The sequence below is a fragment of the Argentina silus genome (assembly GCF_951799395.1).
Source record: "Argentina silus genome assembly, chromosome: Y".
Taxonomy (NCBI): domain Eukaryota; kingdom Metazoa; phylum Chordata; class Actinopteri; order Argentiniformes; family Argentinidae; genus Argentina; species Argentina silus.
Window position 1 is genome coordinate 5,270,069 of NC_139654.1, and position 13,242 is coordinate 5,283,310.

Sequence of the window (13,242 nt, forward strand, 5' to 3'; positions counted from 1 at the left end):
AGTGTGATTGACTGTAGCTAGTTCATGCAGTAGCATTGGGACTGTAGCTAATTCATACAGTAGCAGTGTGATTGACTGTAGCTAGTTCATACAGTAGCATTGTGATTGACTGAAGCTAGTTTATACAGTAGCAGTGTGATTGACTGTAGCTAGTTCATACAGTAGTCATGTAATTGTAGCTAGTTCTAGCGATAGTCAGTCACACTGCTACTGTATGAAATACCTACAGTCGCAAGTTAATATAGTGTAGCATTGGGAATGTAGCTAGTTCATACAGAAGCAGTGTGATTGACTGTAGCTAGTTTATACAGTAGCATTGGGACTGTAGCTATTTCATACAGTAGCAGTGTGATTGATTGTAGCTAGTTCATACAGAAGCAGTGTGATTGACTGTAGCTAGTTCATACAGTAGCATTGGGACTGTAGCTATTTCATATAGTAGCAGTGTGATTGACTGTAGCTAGTTCATACAGTAGCAGTGTGATTGACTGTAGCTAGTTTATACAGTAGCAGTGTGATTGACTGTAGCTAGTTCATACAGATGCAGTGTGATTGACTGTAGCTAGTTCATACAGTAGCAGTGTGATTGACTGTAGCTAGTTTATACAGTAGCAGTGTGATTGACTGTAGCTAGTAAACACAGTAGCAGTGTGATTGACTGTAGCTAGTTCATACAGTAGCATTGTGATTGACTGAAGCTAGTTTATACAGTAGCAGTGTGATTGACTGTAGCTATTTCATACAGTAGCAGTGTGATTGACTGTAGCTAGTTCACACAGTAGCAGTGTGATTGACTGTAGCAGTGTGATTGACTGTAGCTAGTTCATACAGTAGCATTGTGATTGACTGTAGCAGTGTGATTGACTGTAGCTAGTTCATACAGTAGCAGTGTGATTGACTGTAGCTAGTTCATACAGTAGCATTGTGATTGACTGAAGCTAGTTTATACAGTAGCAGTGTGATTGACTGTAGCTATTTCATACAGTAGCATTGTGATTGACTGAAGCTAGTTTATACAGTAGGAGTGTGATTGACTGTAGCTATTTCATACAGTAGCAGTGTGATTGACTGTAGCTATTTCATACAGTAGCATTGTGATTGACTGAAGCTAGTTTATACAGTAGCAGTGTGATTGACTGTAGCTATTTCATACAGTAGCAGTGTGATTGACTGTAGCTATTTCATACAGTAACATTGTGATTGACTGTAGCTATTTCATACAGTAGCAGTGTGATTGACTGTAGCTATTTCATACAGTAGCATTGTGATTGACTGAAGCTAGTTTATACAGTAGGAGTGTGATTGACTATAGTTAGTTCATACAGTAGCAGTGTGGTTGACTGTAGCTAGTTCATACAGTAACAGTGTGATTGACTGTGATTGCAACTTGAACATAAAAAATGGCAAAGACTAGAGCTGATGCTTTATTCAGAGACTTTTATTCACAAGTAATAAAAGTAAACACGTTTGCAAAGGGGTTTTTCGTTGTCCTTTCAGACCGCCATTTATACTTTCAAATCTAGGTTACCTCCCTCATTTACAAATCACTTATATCACCAATATCATTAATCTCCTACATCGCGTCGCGGCCTGGTTTCCCCTCCTATTATAAGTATAAACATCTCCACTACTCTCCCTTCACAAATCAATCACTGGCCACCCTGCTCTTAATTCTCTCTCTACCTTTCCTTTGTGGAATTAGGAATCTTTATTTTCTATGGAAATTGACCATACTATCTTACACACAGCAACGTAATCCAGCATCACAACTCAAACACCCAATCTAACCAACTCTTATATACATACAGACACTCTCTCCTGTGTTATTCTCAGAGTTCATCATCAGTCTGATTTGATCATCTAATCATTCATCTGGATTGTCAGATGCATTTCCATCAAAAAAACTAAAAAACATGTAAGCTTCTATTTTTTGTCACTCTATTGCAGTCTATTTTACTATCAGATGCATTTTATTTAATATATATGTGACATGTGACATAATATATATGTGACATAATATATATAGTGTGTAGGATTGTTGTGTGTAGTTATATTATGTTTTACTATATATATATATATATATATATATATATATATATATATATATAGTAAAATATAATATAACTACACACAACAATCCTACACACTACACACTACACCCTACACACTAGGAGAGGGAACATCTGTACATCCAACATCTCAGTGAAAACACACCACCATCCGACTGCATCATGTTCTGATCCGACATCTTTGAGCCTTTGGTGTTCAGTGTGATCTCCCTGAGACTAGTTTACACAGGGTCACTGAACAGCCAGGCCAAAACCCAAACCCTGGGTAGAGGGGCTCAGTGAATGTGGAGTGGAATGTGTGCAGGAGGGTCCGTGTGTCAGAGGAGACGCTGTAGAAGGACAGAGTGCCGGCCGGCCAGTCCAGATACACTCCTACTCTGTGGGAGCCAGAGGAGGGGACAGGCATGACAGTCTTCTTCTTATTGTGACAGGCGGAGTATCTGTCATCAGAGCAGATCAGACTCCAGGACTTGTCATTGAATCCCAACCCACAGTCATCACCTCCTCCTCTCCTGCTGATTCCTTTATATGTCACTCCTATACCAGCCCCTCCCCCACTCCACTCTACCTCCCAGTAACAGCGCCCAGTCAGACCCTCTCTACACAGCACCTGTGGACAGCGCTCAAATCTCTCTGGGTGATCAGGATACGGCTGCTTCTCTCTCCCCCGTGTCACCTTTCTGTTCTCCTCAGACAGAGAGAGGAGTCTGTGTGCTGTGTTTGGGTCCAGTGTGAGCTCACAGGCATCTGGGAGAAGAGCAGAGGGAGGAAGGGAGGGAGGGAGAAAGAGAGAGAGAGAGAGAGGAGAGAGAGAGAGGGGGACGGAGGAAGAGAAAGAGAGAGAGGGATGGAGGGAGAGAGAGAGAGAGGAGAGAGAAAGAGAGAGAGAGGAGAGGGGAGAGAGAGAGAGAGAGAGAGAGGGGGAGAGAGAGAGAGAAAGAGAGGAGAGAGAGAAAAAGAGGAGAGAGAGAGAGAGAGGAGGAAGATAGAGAGAGACGGAGGAAGAGAAAGAGAGAGAGGGAGGGAGGGAGACAGAGAGAGAGGAGAGAGAGAGAGAGAGAGTGAGGAGAGAGAGAGAGAGGAGGAAGATAGAGAGAGATAGACGGAGGAAGAGAAAGAGAGAGAGGGAGGGAAGGAGAGAGAGAGAGGAGAGAGAGAGAGAGAGAGAGGGGACGGAGGAAGAGAAAGAGAGAGAGGGATGGAGAGAGAGAGAGAGAGGAGAAAGAAAGAGAGAGGGAGAGAGAGAGAGAGAAAGGAGGAAGAGAGAGGGGGACGGAGGAAGATAAAAAGAGAGAGGGATGGAGGGAGAGAGAGAGAGAGGGAGAGAGAGAGAGGAGAGAGAAAGAGAGAGAGAGAGGGGGGAGAGAGAGGGAGAGTCAGATATGTAGGCTGTCTTTGATGAGTCTCTCCCTCTCCTAGAGATCTCTAGTTGTGTCTCAGGGTTTGTGGAGAGGATCAATGGAGGGAGGGAGGGAGGGAGGGAGAGGAGGGAGGAACAGAGAGAGGGAGGGAGGGAGAGATAAAGAGAGAGAGAAACTGTCAGCTACTTCAGGAGAAACACACTCACATTGGAAGAACTGGTCCTGGGCTCTGGTCTTGGGCTCTGGTGGCAGGAAAACATCCACTCCATTCACTACAGACGGGAGGGAGGGAGGGAGGGAGAGAGAGAGGAAGAAAGAGGAAGGGAGGAGAGGGAGGGAGAGAGAGAGAGAGAGAGAGAGGGGAGGTAGGGGTAGAGGGAGGGAGAAAGGGAGAGGGAGGGAGGGAAAGAGGGAGAGAGGAAAGGAGGGAGGGAGGGAGGGAGGGATAGAGAGAGGAGGGAGGGAGAGAGAGAGAGGGAGGGAGGGAGAGGAGGGAGGGAGAAAGAGGGAGGGATAGAGGGAGGATGGAGGGAGGGAGAGAGGAAGAAATGAGGGAGGCAGAGAGGGAGAAAGAGGGAGGGAGATGATAGAGGGAGAGAGGGAGGGAGGGAGAGAGGGAGGGGGGGATAGAGAGAGGAGGGAGGGAGAGAGAGAGAGGGAGGGAGGGAGAGGAGGGAGGGAGAAAGAGGGAGGGATAGAGGGAGGATGGAGGGAGGGAGAGAGGAAGAAATGAGGGAGGCAGAGAGGGAGGGATAGAGGGAGGGGGGGAGAGAGGGAGAAAGAGGGAGAGAGGGAGGGAGGGAGAGAGGGAGGGGGGGATAGAGGGGGGAAGGAGGGAGGGAGGGAGGGATAGAGGGAGGAAGGAGGGAGGCAAGAGGGAGAAAGAGTTAAGGAGAGGATAGAGGGTGAGAGGGATGAAGGAGGGAGGGAGAGAGGGAGATAGAGGAGGGAGGGAGGGAGCGAGAGAGGGAGAGGAGGAATCGAGGGAGGGAGAGTAGGAGAGAGAGGGAGGGAGGGAGAGAGAAGAGGGAGGGAGGGAGGGTGGAAGGGAGAGAGGGACGGAGAAAGTGGGAGGGAGAGGATAGAGGGAGAGAGGGAGGGATGGAGAGAGGGATTGATAGAGGGAGGGAGGGATGGAGGGTGAGAGGGAGAGAGAGGAGGGTGGGAGGGAGAGAGAAAGAGGGAGGAGGGAGGGAGGGAGAGCATAGAGGGAGGGAGAGGATAGAGGGAGGGAAAGAAGGAGAGATAGAGAGAGGGATAGAGGGAGGGAGATAGGTAGGGAGAGGGGGGGAAGGGAGGGAGAGAGGGAGAGGATTGAGGGAGAGAGAGAGGAGGGATGAAGGAAGAGAGGGAGGAGGGATAGAGGGAGGGAGGAAGAGAGGGAGAGGAGGGATAGAGGGAGGGAGAAAGAGAGAGGGAGAAGATAGAGGGAAAAAGAGGATAGAGGGAGGGAGAGAGGGAAGGAAAGAGGGAGGGAGGGATGCAGGTCGGGAGGTATAGAGGAAGGGAGGGAGTGAGGGGGGGAAAGGAAGGATAGAGGGAGAGAGGGAGGGAGAGAGGGAAAAAGGAGGTAGGAAGAGAGGGAGGGAGAGTAGTAGAGAGAGGTAGGGAGGGAGAGAGAGGCATGGAGGGAGAGCAAGAGGAGGGAGGGAGGGAGAAAAGAGAGGGGAGTGAAAGAAAGAGAGAGAGAGAAAGAGTGAGGGAGGGAGAGAGGGAGGGAGGGAGAGAGAGAGGGAAGGAGGGAGAAAGAGGGAGGGAGAGAGGAAGGGAGGGAGTGATAGAGGGTGGGAGGGAGGAATGGAGAGGAAGGATAGAGGGATGAAGGAGGGAGGGAGAGAGGGAGAGAGAGGAGGGAGGGAGGCAGAGAGGGAGGGAGAGGAGGGAGAGAGGAAAAGAAATAGGGAGGGAGAGAGGCAAGGATAGAGGGAGGAAGGAGGGAGGGAGAGAGGGAGAGATAGAGGGATTGATAGAGGGAGGAAGGAGAGAGGGAGAGAGAGGTGGGAGTGAGGGAGAAAGAGAGGGAGGGAGAGGAAGGAGGGAGGGAGGGAGAGAGGGAGGGAGAAAGAGGGAGGGAGAGGATAGAGGGAAGGATAGAGGGAGGGAGGGAAGGAGGGAGGGAGGGAGAGAATGAGAGAGAGGAGGGAGGGAGGCAGAGAAGGAGGTATAGAGGGAGGGAGAGAGAGGAGAGAGGGAGGCAAAGATGGAGGGAGAGGAGGGAGAGAGGGAGAGAGATAGGGAGGGAGAGAGGGGGAGGGAGGGAGGGAGGGAGAGGATTGAGGGAGAGAGGGAGGGATAGAGGGAGGAAGGAGGGAGGGAGAAGCAGAGAGGGAGGGACAGGAGGGAGAGAGGGGGTGAGGGAGGGAGGGAGAGGATTGAGGGAGAGAGGGAGAGAGAGTAGGGAGGGAGGAAAAGAGGGATAGAGGGAGGGATAGTGGGAAGGATAGAGGGAGGAAGAAGGGAGGGAGGGAGAGGTGGGAGGGAGGGAGAGATAGAGGGATTGATAGAGGGAGGGATGGATGGTGAGAGGGAGAGAGAGGAAGGAGGGAGAGAGAGGAGGGAGGGAGGCAAAGAGGGAGGGAGAGAGGGAGAGGAGGGAAGGAGGGAGGGATAGAGGGAGGGAGAGAGAAAGGGAGAGGTGGGGGAGGGAGGGAGGGAGAGGATGGAGGGAGAGAGGTAGGTAGAGTAGCAGAGAGAGGTAGGGAGGGAGAGAGAGGCACGGAGAGCAAGAGGAGGGAGGGAGGGAGGAAAGGGAGGGAAGGAGAGAGAAAGAGGGAAGGAGGGAGAGAGTGTGGTAGGGAGGGAGAGAGGGAGGGAGGGAGAAAGGGAGGGAGGGAGAGGGAGAGAGGGGGGTAGGGAGGGAGAGAGAAAAAAAGACAGAGAAAGAGGGAAAGAGAGAGAGAGAGATTGGATGGAGAGAAGAGGTAGGGAGGGAGGGAGGGAGAGAGGGAGGGAGGGAGGGAGGGGGGAGAGAGGGAGAGAGGGAGGGAGAGAGAGAGGGAGGGAGAGAGAGAGAGACATGTATCAGTCAAGGGTTGGAAACATGGACAGGTCCCACATTGTTCTGATGGGGGGAAAAGAGAAGGCCTCACTTTGCAGGTTAACCCTTTGGGGACCAGGGGTATTTTCTCCATTTTTACATACATTTATTCTTTCTCAATTTGAAGTCACTTCCATACAAAATAATACCCAAGTGTTTCATATCAATATTTTCAGTACAAACTCAGCTTTCTTGATTGTGATAGATGTTTACCCCAACAGCACTGTGTGAAGAGGTAAGTAGGCCTAAACCTGAACATTTCGAATCCGTTTTTCAGAAATGTTTCAAATCCTATGTGAAAACATACCTTTACCCATGTGGATGAATTGTTTTGGTGCTTGAAATTCATTCATGAAGTCCTGAGCTACACAGAAATGGCATACAATATGAATAAAATACTAGACAGAATATAAAAAAGGACTTCTAATGGATCCTTGTAAACACATCTTCTCTGCTTTCTGTCTCTGTCACTGTCACTGAAATGTTTGTCAATACCGACAATGTCGACAACACGTGTAGCGAAGAAGATGGACGTGCGAATTGACCAATCAACGACGGTAAAAGGCAGTGTCTGAGCGACTCAAGCTAGGCTGCTTCCAAATTCACCAATTACGCAGGGAGGGCCTGTACCAAGCTGTTCCTAGGTTAATAGCTCCGTCTGTAAGTGAGAGGGCATGTCACAGGAGGGCTCAGGGGATATTTAAACCATGTTTCTACGCCGGATTATCACTGAGATATTGATCAAAACATTTTGGAAACCCCTGAAAACGCAGCTGCGCGTTTGAGGTCCCGAAAGGGTTAAATAAGTAGGATTAAGGTTGCAGGTTGGGGTTCGGGTTAGGATTAGGGGTTAGGGTCTGTTGTTGGTTAGGGTTAGGGGTTTGGGGTTTGGGTCTGTTGTTGGTTGGATGTTTTCATTGATGGTTTAGTATTTCCATTAGGGTTAGGGGGTTAGAGTTTAGGGTCTGTTGTTGTTTGGATGTTTTCATTGATGGTTTAGTATTTGATAGAATAGATGTTGAATTTTATGCGACTTTAAATGTCCGACTGATGGGGAAATGGAAAGTCATAAAAAGAGGCTTTACCAAGAGGAGGGGAGACAATAGGATTTGCACCCCCTGGGGGAGTACAAAGGTTGGAGTGACCTGGGTCTGCGACGACCATTTAGTCTAAAAGCCCACAAAATGAAATCTAACGTGTTGCAGAGAACCGGTGGATCGACCTTGTTTACAAGAACATTGACCTCCGCGGTGAAACGTGGTTCTTGTCTACAAGAACATTGGCTGAGAATACCCACACTGTGTCTTCTCGTCGCGGCCTGCGCACCCTCTCACTCACCACTCTCTCTTCCTCTGTCTTAACCGCCCTACCCTCTGTTGAATCTTTCTCTCTTCTATCCACTGACGCAGCTTCCTCCACCCTCCTGTCATCTCTTTCCTCATCCGTCGACTCTCTCTGTCCACAGATATCAAGGCCGGCACCATCCTCTCCACGCACTCCCTGGTTGTCTGAAACCCTGCAAGCTTGATTATCTAGCCCCTTATCTCTCTCTCCTCCTCAACTATACCTCATCTGCATCAGCTGCTAAAGCCTAATACTACCATTCCAAAATTCAATCCTCTGTCTCTGACACAAGGAAACTGTTCTCCACATTTTCCTCACTCCTCAACCCTCCTCCTCCCGCTCCTCCCTCCTCTCTGTCTGCCGATGACTTTGTCACCTATTTTGAAAAGAAGGTTGATGACATTAGCAGCTCCTTCCCTCACATCAAACGTGGTAAAGGAATGGCTAAATCAGGCTAGAATTAAGGTCTTAGAATGGCCTTCACAAAGTCCTGACTTAAACCCCATTGAGAACATGTGGAATGTGCTGAAGAAATAAGTCTGTGTCAGAAAGCCAACGAATTTAGTTGAACTGCACTGATTCTGTCAAGAGGAGTGGTCAGAAGATTCAACCAGAAGCTTGCCAGAAGCTTGTGGATGGCTAACAAAAGCGTCTAATTGAGGTGAAAATGGCCAAGGGACATTTCATCAAATATTAGCATTGCTGTATGTATATTTTTGACCCAGCAGATTTTGTCACATTTTTAGAAGACCCATAATAAATTCATAAAAGAACCAAACTTCATGAATGTTTTTTGTGACAAAGAAGTATGTACTCCAATCAGTCCATCACAGAAAAATAAGAGTTGTAGAAATGATTGGAAACTCAAGACTGCCATGACATACATGTTCTTTACAAGTGTATGTAAACTTCTGACAACAACAGTAACTAGTCTGAAGTTGAGGTGATGAAAGTTGAGCAGGTAGAGTTTGTAACCCACCTGTAGTTGAAATGTTGGGTTAGGGTTAGGGTTAGGGTTAACCTTAACCCTAACCCTAACCCTAACTCTAACCCTAACCCACCTGTAGTTGAGATGTTGGGCCATTCTCCCTTAAGGAGGTCCTCTAGTTTGTCTCTCAGCTCGGACACAGCCTCACTCACACCTCCAAACAACTGAAGAGGACCCTCAATGATGCTGGGTAAGTCTGAACATTCACTGGGACTGGAGAGAGACTGATAACTCTGGAGAGAGAGAGACAGAGAGAGAGAGGAGAGAGAGAGAACAGAGGATGAATGAATAATTGAACAGTAATCTTGTTTCAGTACTGCAGATGGAGGGTCAGTGTGGTTACCTGGAGGAAATGGATGGGATCCTCTGTGTGTGAAAGCTGCTCCAGCTCAGCGTCTCTCCTCCTCAGCTCAGCTATCTCCTGCTCCAGTTTCTCCACCAGTCCTTCAGCCTGACTCACTGCTGCCTCCTGCTGGGCTCTGATCAGCTGCTTCACCTCAGACAACCTTCTCTCAATGGAGCGGATCAGCTCAGTGAAGATCCTCTCACTGTCCTCCACTGCTGTCTGTGCAGAGCGCTGTAAGGACACACACACACACACACACACACACACACACACACAAACGTCTTAAGGCAATTGAATCTTATCAGACAGGAAAAAGCCCTGGATTTGATGGCATACCAGTAGAAGTACAGTCATGAGAAAAAATTAGGACGCCCTATGAAAACCTTTGTCTTCTTCAACATATTCAAACATATGGACATTTGATATTCATTTGAACAATATTGAAAAATTGAGGTAATATAACTAAACAAATACAACTGAAACAAATTATTTAAAAAATGATTGGTAAAATGTAATTAATAGAAATGCAATCTTCTTGTGAGGAAAAAGTTAGGACACCCCCACATTTAGTTCCACTTAAAATGCCTAAAATTATAATAAAGAGCACCACATCAGGTGCAAATGATTAGAACATCGTTACAGAGGATTTTGGAGGAGCCTGTCCTATTTAAGCCTCAGATATTTAGTTTGGTTTGCTCTTGATTGTTGAAGTGAGTTGCATCACCATGGCGAGATCAAAAGAGCTCTCTGAGGCCTTCAGAAGAAAAATTGTAGATGCATATGAGTCTGGGAAGGGATATAAAAAGATCTCCAAACTATTCGAAATTGGCCATTCCACTGTCCGGAAAATAATTTACAAGTGGAGAACATTTAAAACCACCACCAACATGGCCAGGTCAGGCCGCCCAAGCAAGTTCAGCAGAAGAGCTGACCGAAAGATGCTTAAAGAAGTCTCCAACAATCCCAGAATGTCATCACGAGACCTACAGGTATCTCTTGCCACAATTGATGTCAAAGTACATGCATCCACCATAAGAAAGAGACTGAACAAGTTTGCATTACATGGGAGGTGTGCAAGGAGGAAACCCCTGCTGTCAAAAAAAAACATCAGGGCAAGACTAAAGTTTGCCAGAGAACACCTAGAGAAAGACCAGAACTTCTGGAACAATGTGCTTTGGACAGATGAATCCAAAGTTGAACTATTTGGGCACAGTAAGAGTAGACATGTTTGGCGCAAAACCAAGACAGCATTTGAGAACAAGAACCTCATACCAACTGTGAAGCATGGGGGTGGAAATGTCATGGTTTGGGGCTGCTTTTCTGCAGCAGGGCCTGGTCAGCTCACCATCATAGAATCCACTATGAATTTTGTATTGTATCAGAGGGTGCTTGAGGAAAATGTGAGACCATCTGTTCGAAAGTTGAAGCTGAAGCAGATGTGGACCATGCAACATGACAATGACCCAAAACATTTCAGTAAATCTACCAAGGAATGGCTCAAGAAAAATAAATTGAGAGTTCTGGAATGGTCAAGTCAAAGCCCGGATCTTAATCTTATTGAGATGCTGTGGATTGATTTGAAACTGGCTGTGCATGCAAGACACCCCTCGAACATCACACAGCTGAAAGAATTCTGCAAGGAGGAGTGGGAAAAACTTTCTCCCAATTGATGTCAGAGACCTGTAGACAGTTATAAGAAACGTCTAATTGAGGTTATTTCAGCCAAGGGGGGCAATACTAGCTATTAGGGCATAGGGTGTCCTAACTTTTTCCTCAGTAGGAATTGGCATTATTGTTAATTTTTCGTTAAATAAATGATTACAAAGTTACATTTTCATAGTTTTTTGTTCAATTACATCCCCTTTATCTATAGACATTGTTAGAAAGAAGATAACATATTGATATGTCCATATTTTTAAGAGAATAACTTAATATTTTGGGGGGTGTCCTAACTTTTTCTCATGACTGTATATGAAACTTTTGTTGAGATACTGAAACATCCATTACTGGCAGGAGAAGTTCCTCCAAAAACAACAAACTATCCAACACACAACAAGAGTGTCTGATCTCGCTATCACTGGTCAGTATAAAGACCCAGTCTATTTAAGGACGGGCCTCTCCCTAAAAGCTTCAATCATTCAATAACTATACTATACTTTACCAAACTGGTTGTGTAGGAGATTCCTAAAAGAAGCTCACCCTCGATTTAATAAAGGCCTGTTGGCCTTCATACAGATCACAACATCTCAGTTTTGGGATGTTGAAAATGAAATACTGTACAAAGTATCACCCTTGTTAAAACAAGGCATACAAAGCTGGTTACAATTTCAATGTTATCCTCCAGAACAGTCAGATCAAATATTACAGTAAATAATCAGATTAAATTCAAATATACTATTTACTAATAGTGTGTGTGTGGATGGAGTTGATATATCTTAACACGTACAACAGGAAAAACACCAAATAAACCATAATGGACATCAATGACCATGTAAAATAATAATTAAATGAATAAATAATAATAACATAAATAGGTACCTAGTAGATGGAAAATATTTGTAATAACTATTAAAATGAATAAAACAAACAAAGTACTTAAGTCCTCTGATGATGGGGGGTAGTGACTGGGCAAAAAGAAGAAAAGAAAGAAAACACACACACACACACTCTCTCACACACACACACACACACACACACACGCACACACACACACACACACACACACACACACACACACATACACATACACATACACATACACACACACACACACGCACACTCACACACACACTCTCACACACACACACACACACACACTCACACTCACACTCACACACACTCACTGTGAGAGACTCCACAGCCTGTTTGGTCTCCTTCAGTTGCTTCTCTCTCTTCTGGACTCTCTGCTGGACATCCTGCTGACTCATCCCCAGCTGACGCTGTAGACACACACACACTGTTACTGTATACTACACACTGTTATGAGTCCAGAAGAGAGAGAAGCACTGTTACACTGTTATGAGTCATCGTACCTGTTAAAACTTGTCTGATAAGAACCAGATTGTAAAACAAGAACATCAACAACCTTAACCCTCTCCCTACACAAACACAGTCATGTGGAAGAGACTTTGGATCTCTGGAAATATCATTCAATCAGTCAGTGACATTTACTTTTAGATGTTTTACAGACAGAGTCACCAACTAGTAGCTCTGGTTCTTACTTATTACTCATAGTTGTCCTGTATGTGATACTCAGAGTAATACTAGTCTGAAGCTCTTCTTCTTACCTGTTTCTCTGTCCTTTCTGCTGCAGCTGAGACTGTGTCATGGCCTTTATGTTCATCTAAAGAACACAGATAACAGATACACTGCTGGTCGGTACGGCAGAAAATCTTCATCACTTCATCATGAAGAGAGCAGATCTTCTCCTGCAGTTGTGTGGAGGCGTTGACCAGCTTGTGCTTCTTAAAGGCAGGAGATTCATAGTGAGTCTGGAGGTGAGTCTCACAGTAAGAGGCCAGACACACCAGACAGGACTTGAGGGCTTTCTGCTTTCTCCCAGTGCAGACATCACACTCCACATCTCCAAGTCCAGCATAACAGTGAGCAGGAGGAGCAGCTTGGAGTCTTGTCTTCTTCAGATTCTCCACTAATTCAGCCAACAGAGTGTTTTTCCTCAGAACAGGCCTGGGGATAAAGCTTTCCTTACACAGGGGGCAGCTGTAGACCCCCTTCTGATCATCCTGATCCCAGCAGCCCTTAATACAGCCCATACAGTAGCTGTGTCCACAGGGAATAGCCACCGGATCCTTCAGTAGATCCAGACAGATCGGACAGCTAATAGAGTCCATGCTCTCTGCCATTTTGCTGCACACACGACCAGACTGAGCAGCGTCGAGTGTCAGAGATACTGTAAGTTTTGTTTTCCTAGAAGTGCTTGTGGGCGGAACACTTCCTTGTTCTGTGTCTCTGCAACTGTCGGGGGAGTGGTGTGTGTGTGTGTGTGTGTGTGTGTGTGTGTGTGTGTGTGTGTGTGTGTGTGTGTGAGAGAGAGTAATGCTCCACCCTACATTCCTCTCAGCTCCCTCCCACACACA

At 46.4% G+C, this 13,242-nt stretch overlaps 1 protein-coding gene across 1 annotated transcript; it reads right to left on the bottom strand.

Annotated features, from left to right (window-relative positions):
• Positions 1-1,446: 1,446 nt before the first annotated feature.
• Positions 1,447-13,008, bottom strand: LOC310823925 (tripartite motif-containing protein 16-like; the record flags this gene model as incomplete). Its single annotated transcript, XM_083696866.1, has 6 exons — positions 1,447-2,816; positions 3,637-3,702; positions 8,873-9,032; positions 9,143-9,376; positions 11,989-12,084; positions 12,433-13,008. The coding sequence occupies 6 exons, from the start codon at positions 13,006-13,008 to the stop codon at positions 2,266-2,268; spliced, it is 1,683 nt and encodes a 560-aa protein (XP_083552992.1). The 3' UTR covers positions 1,447-2,265.
• Positions 13,009-13,242: the final 234 nt, after the last annotated feature.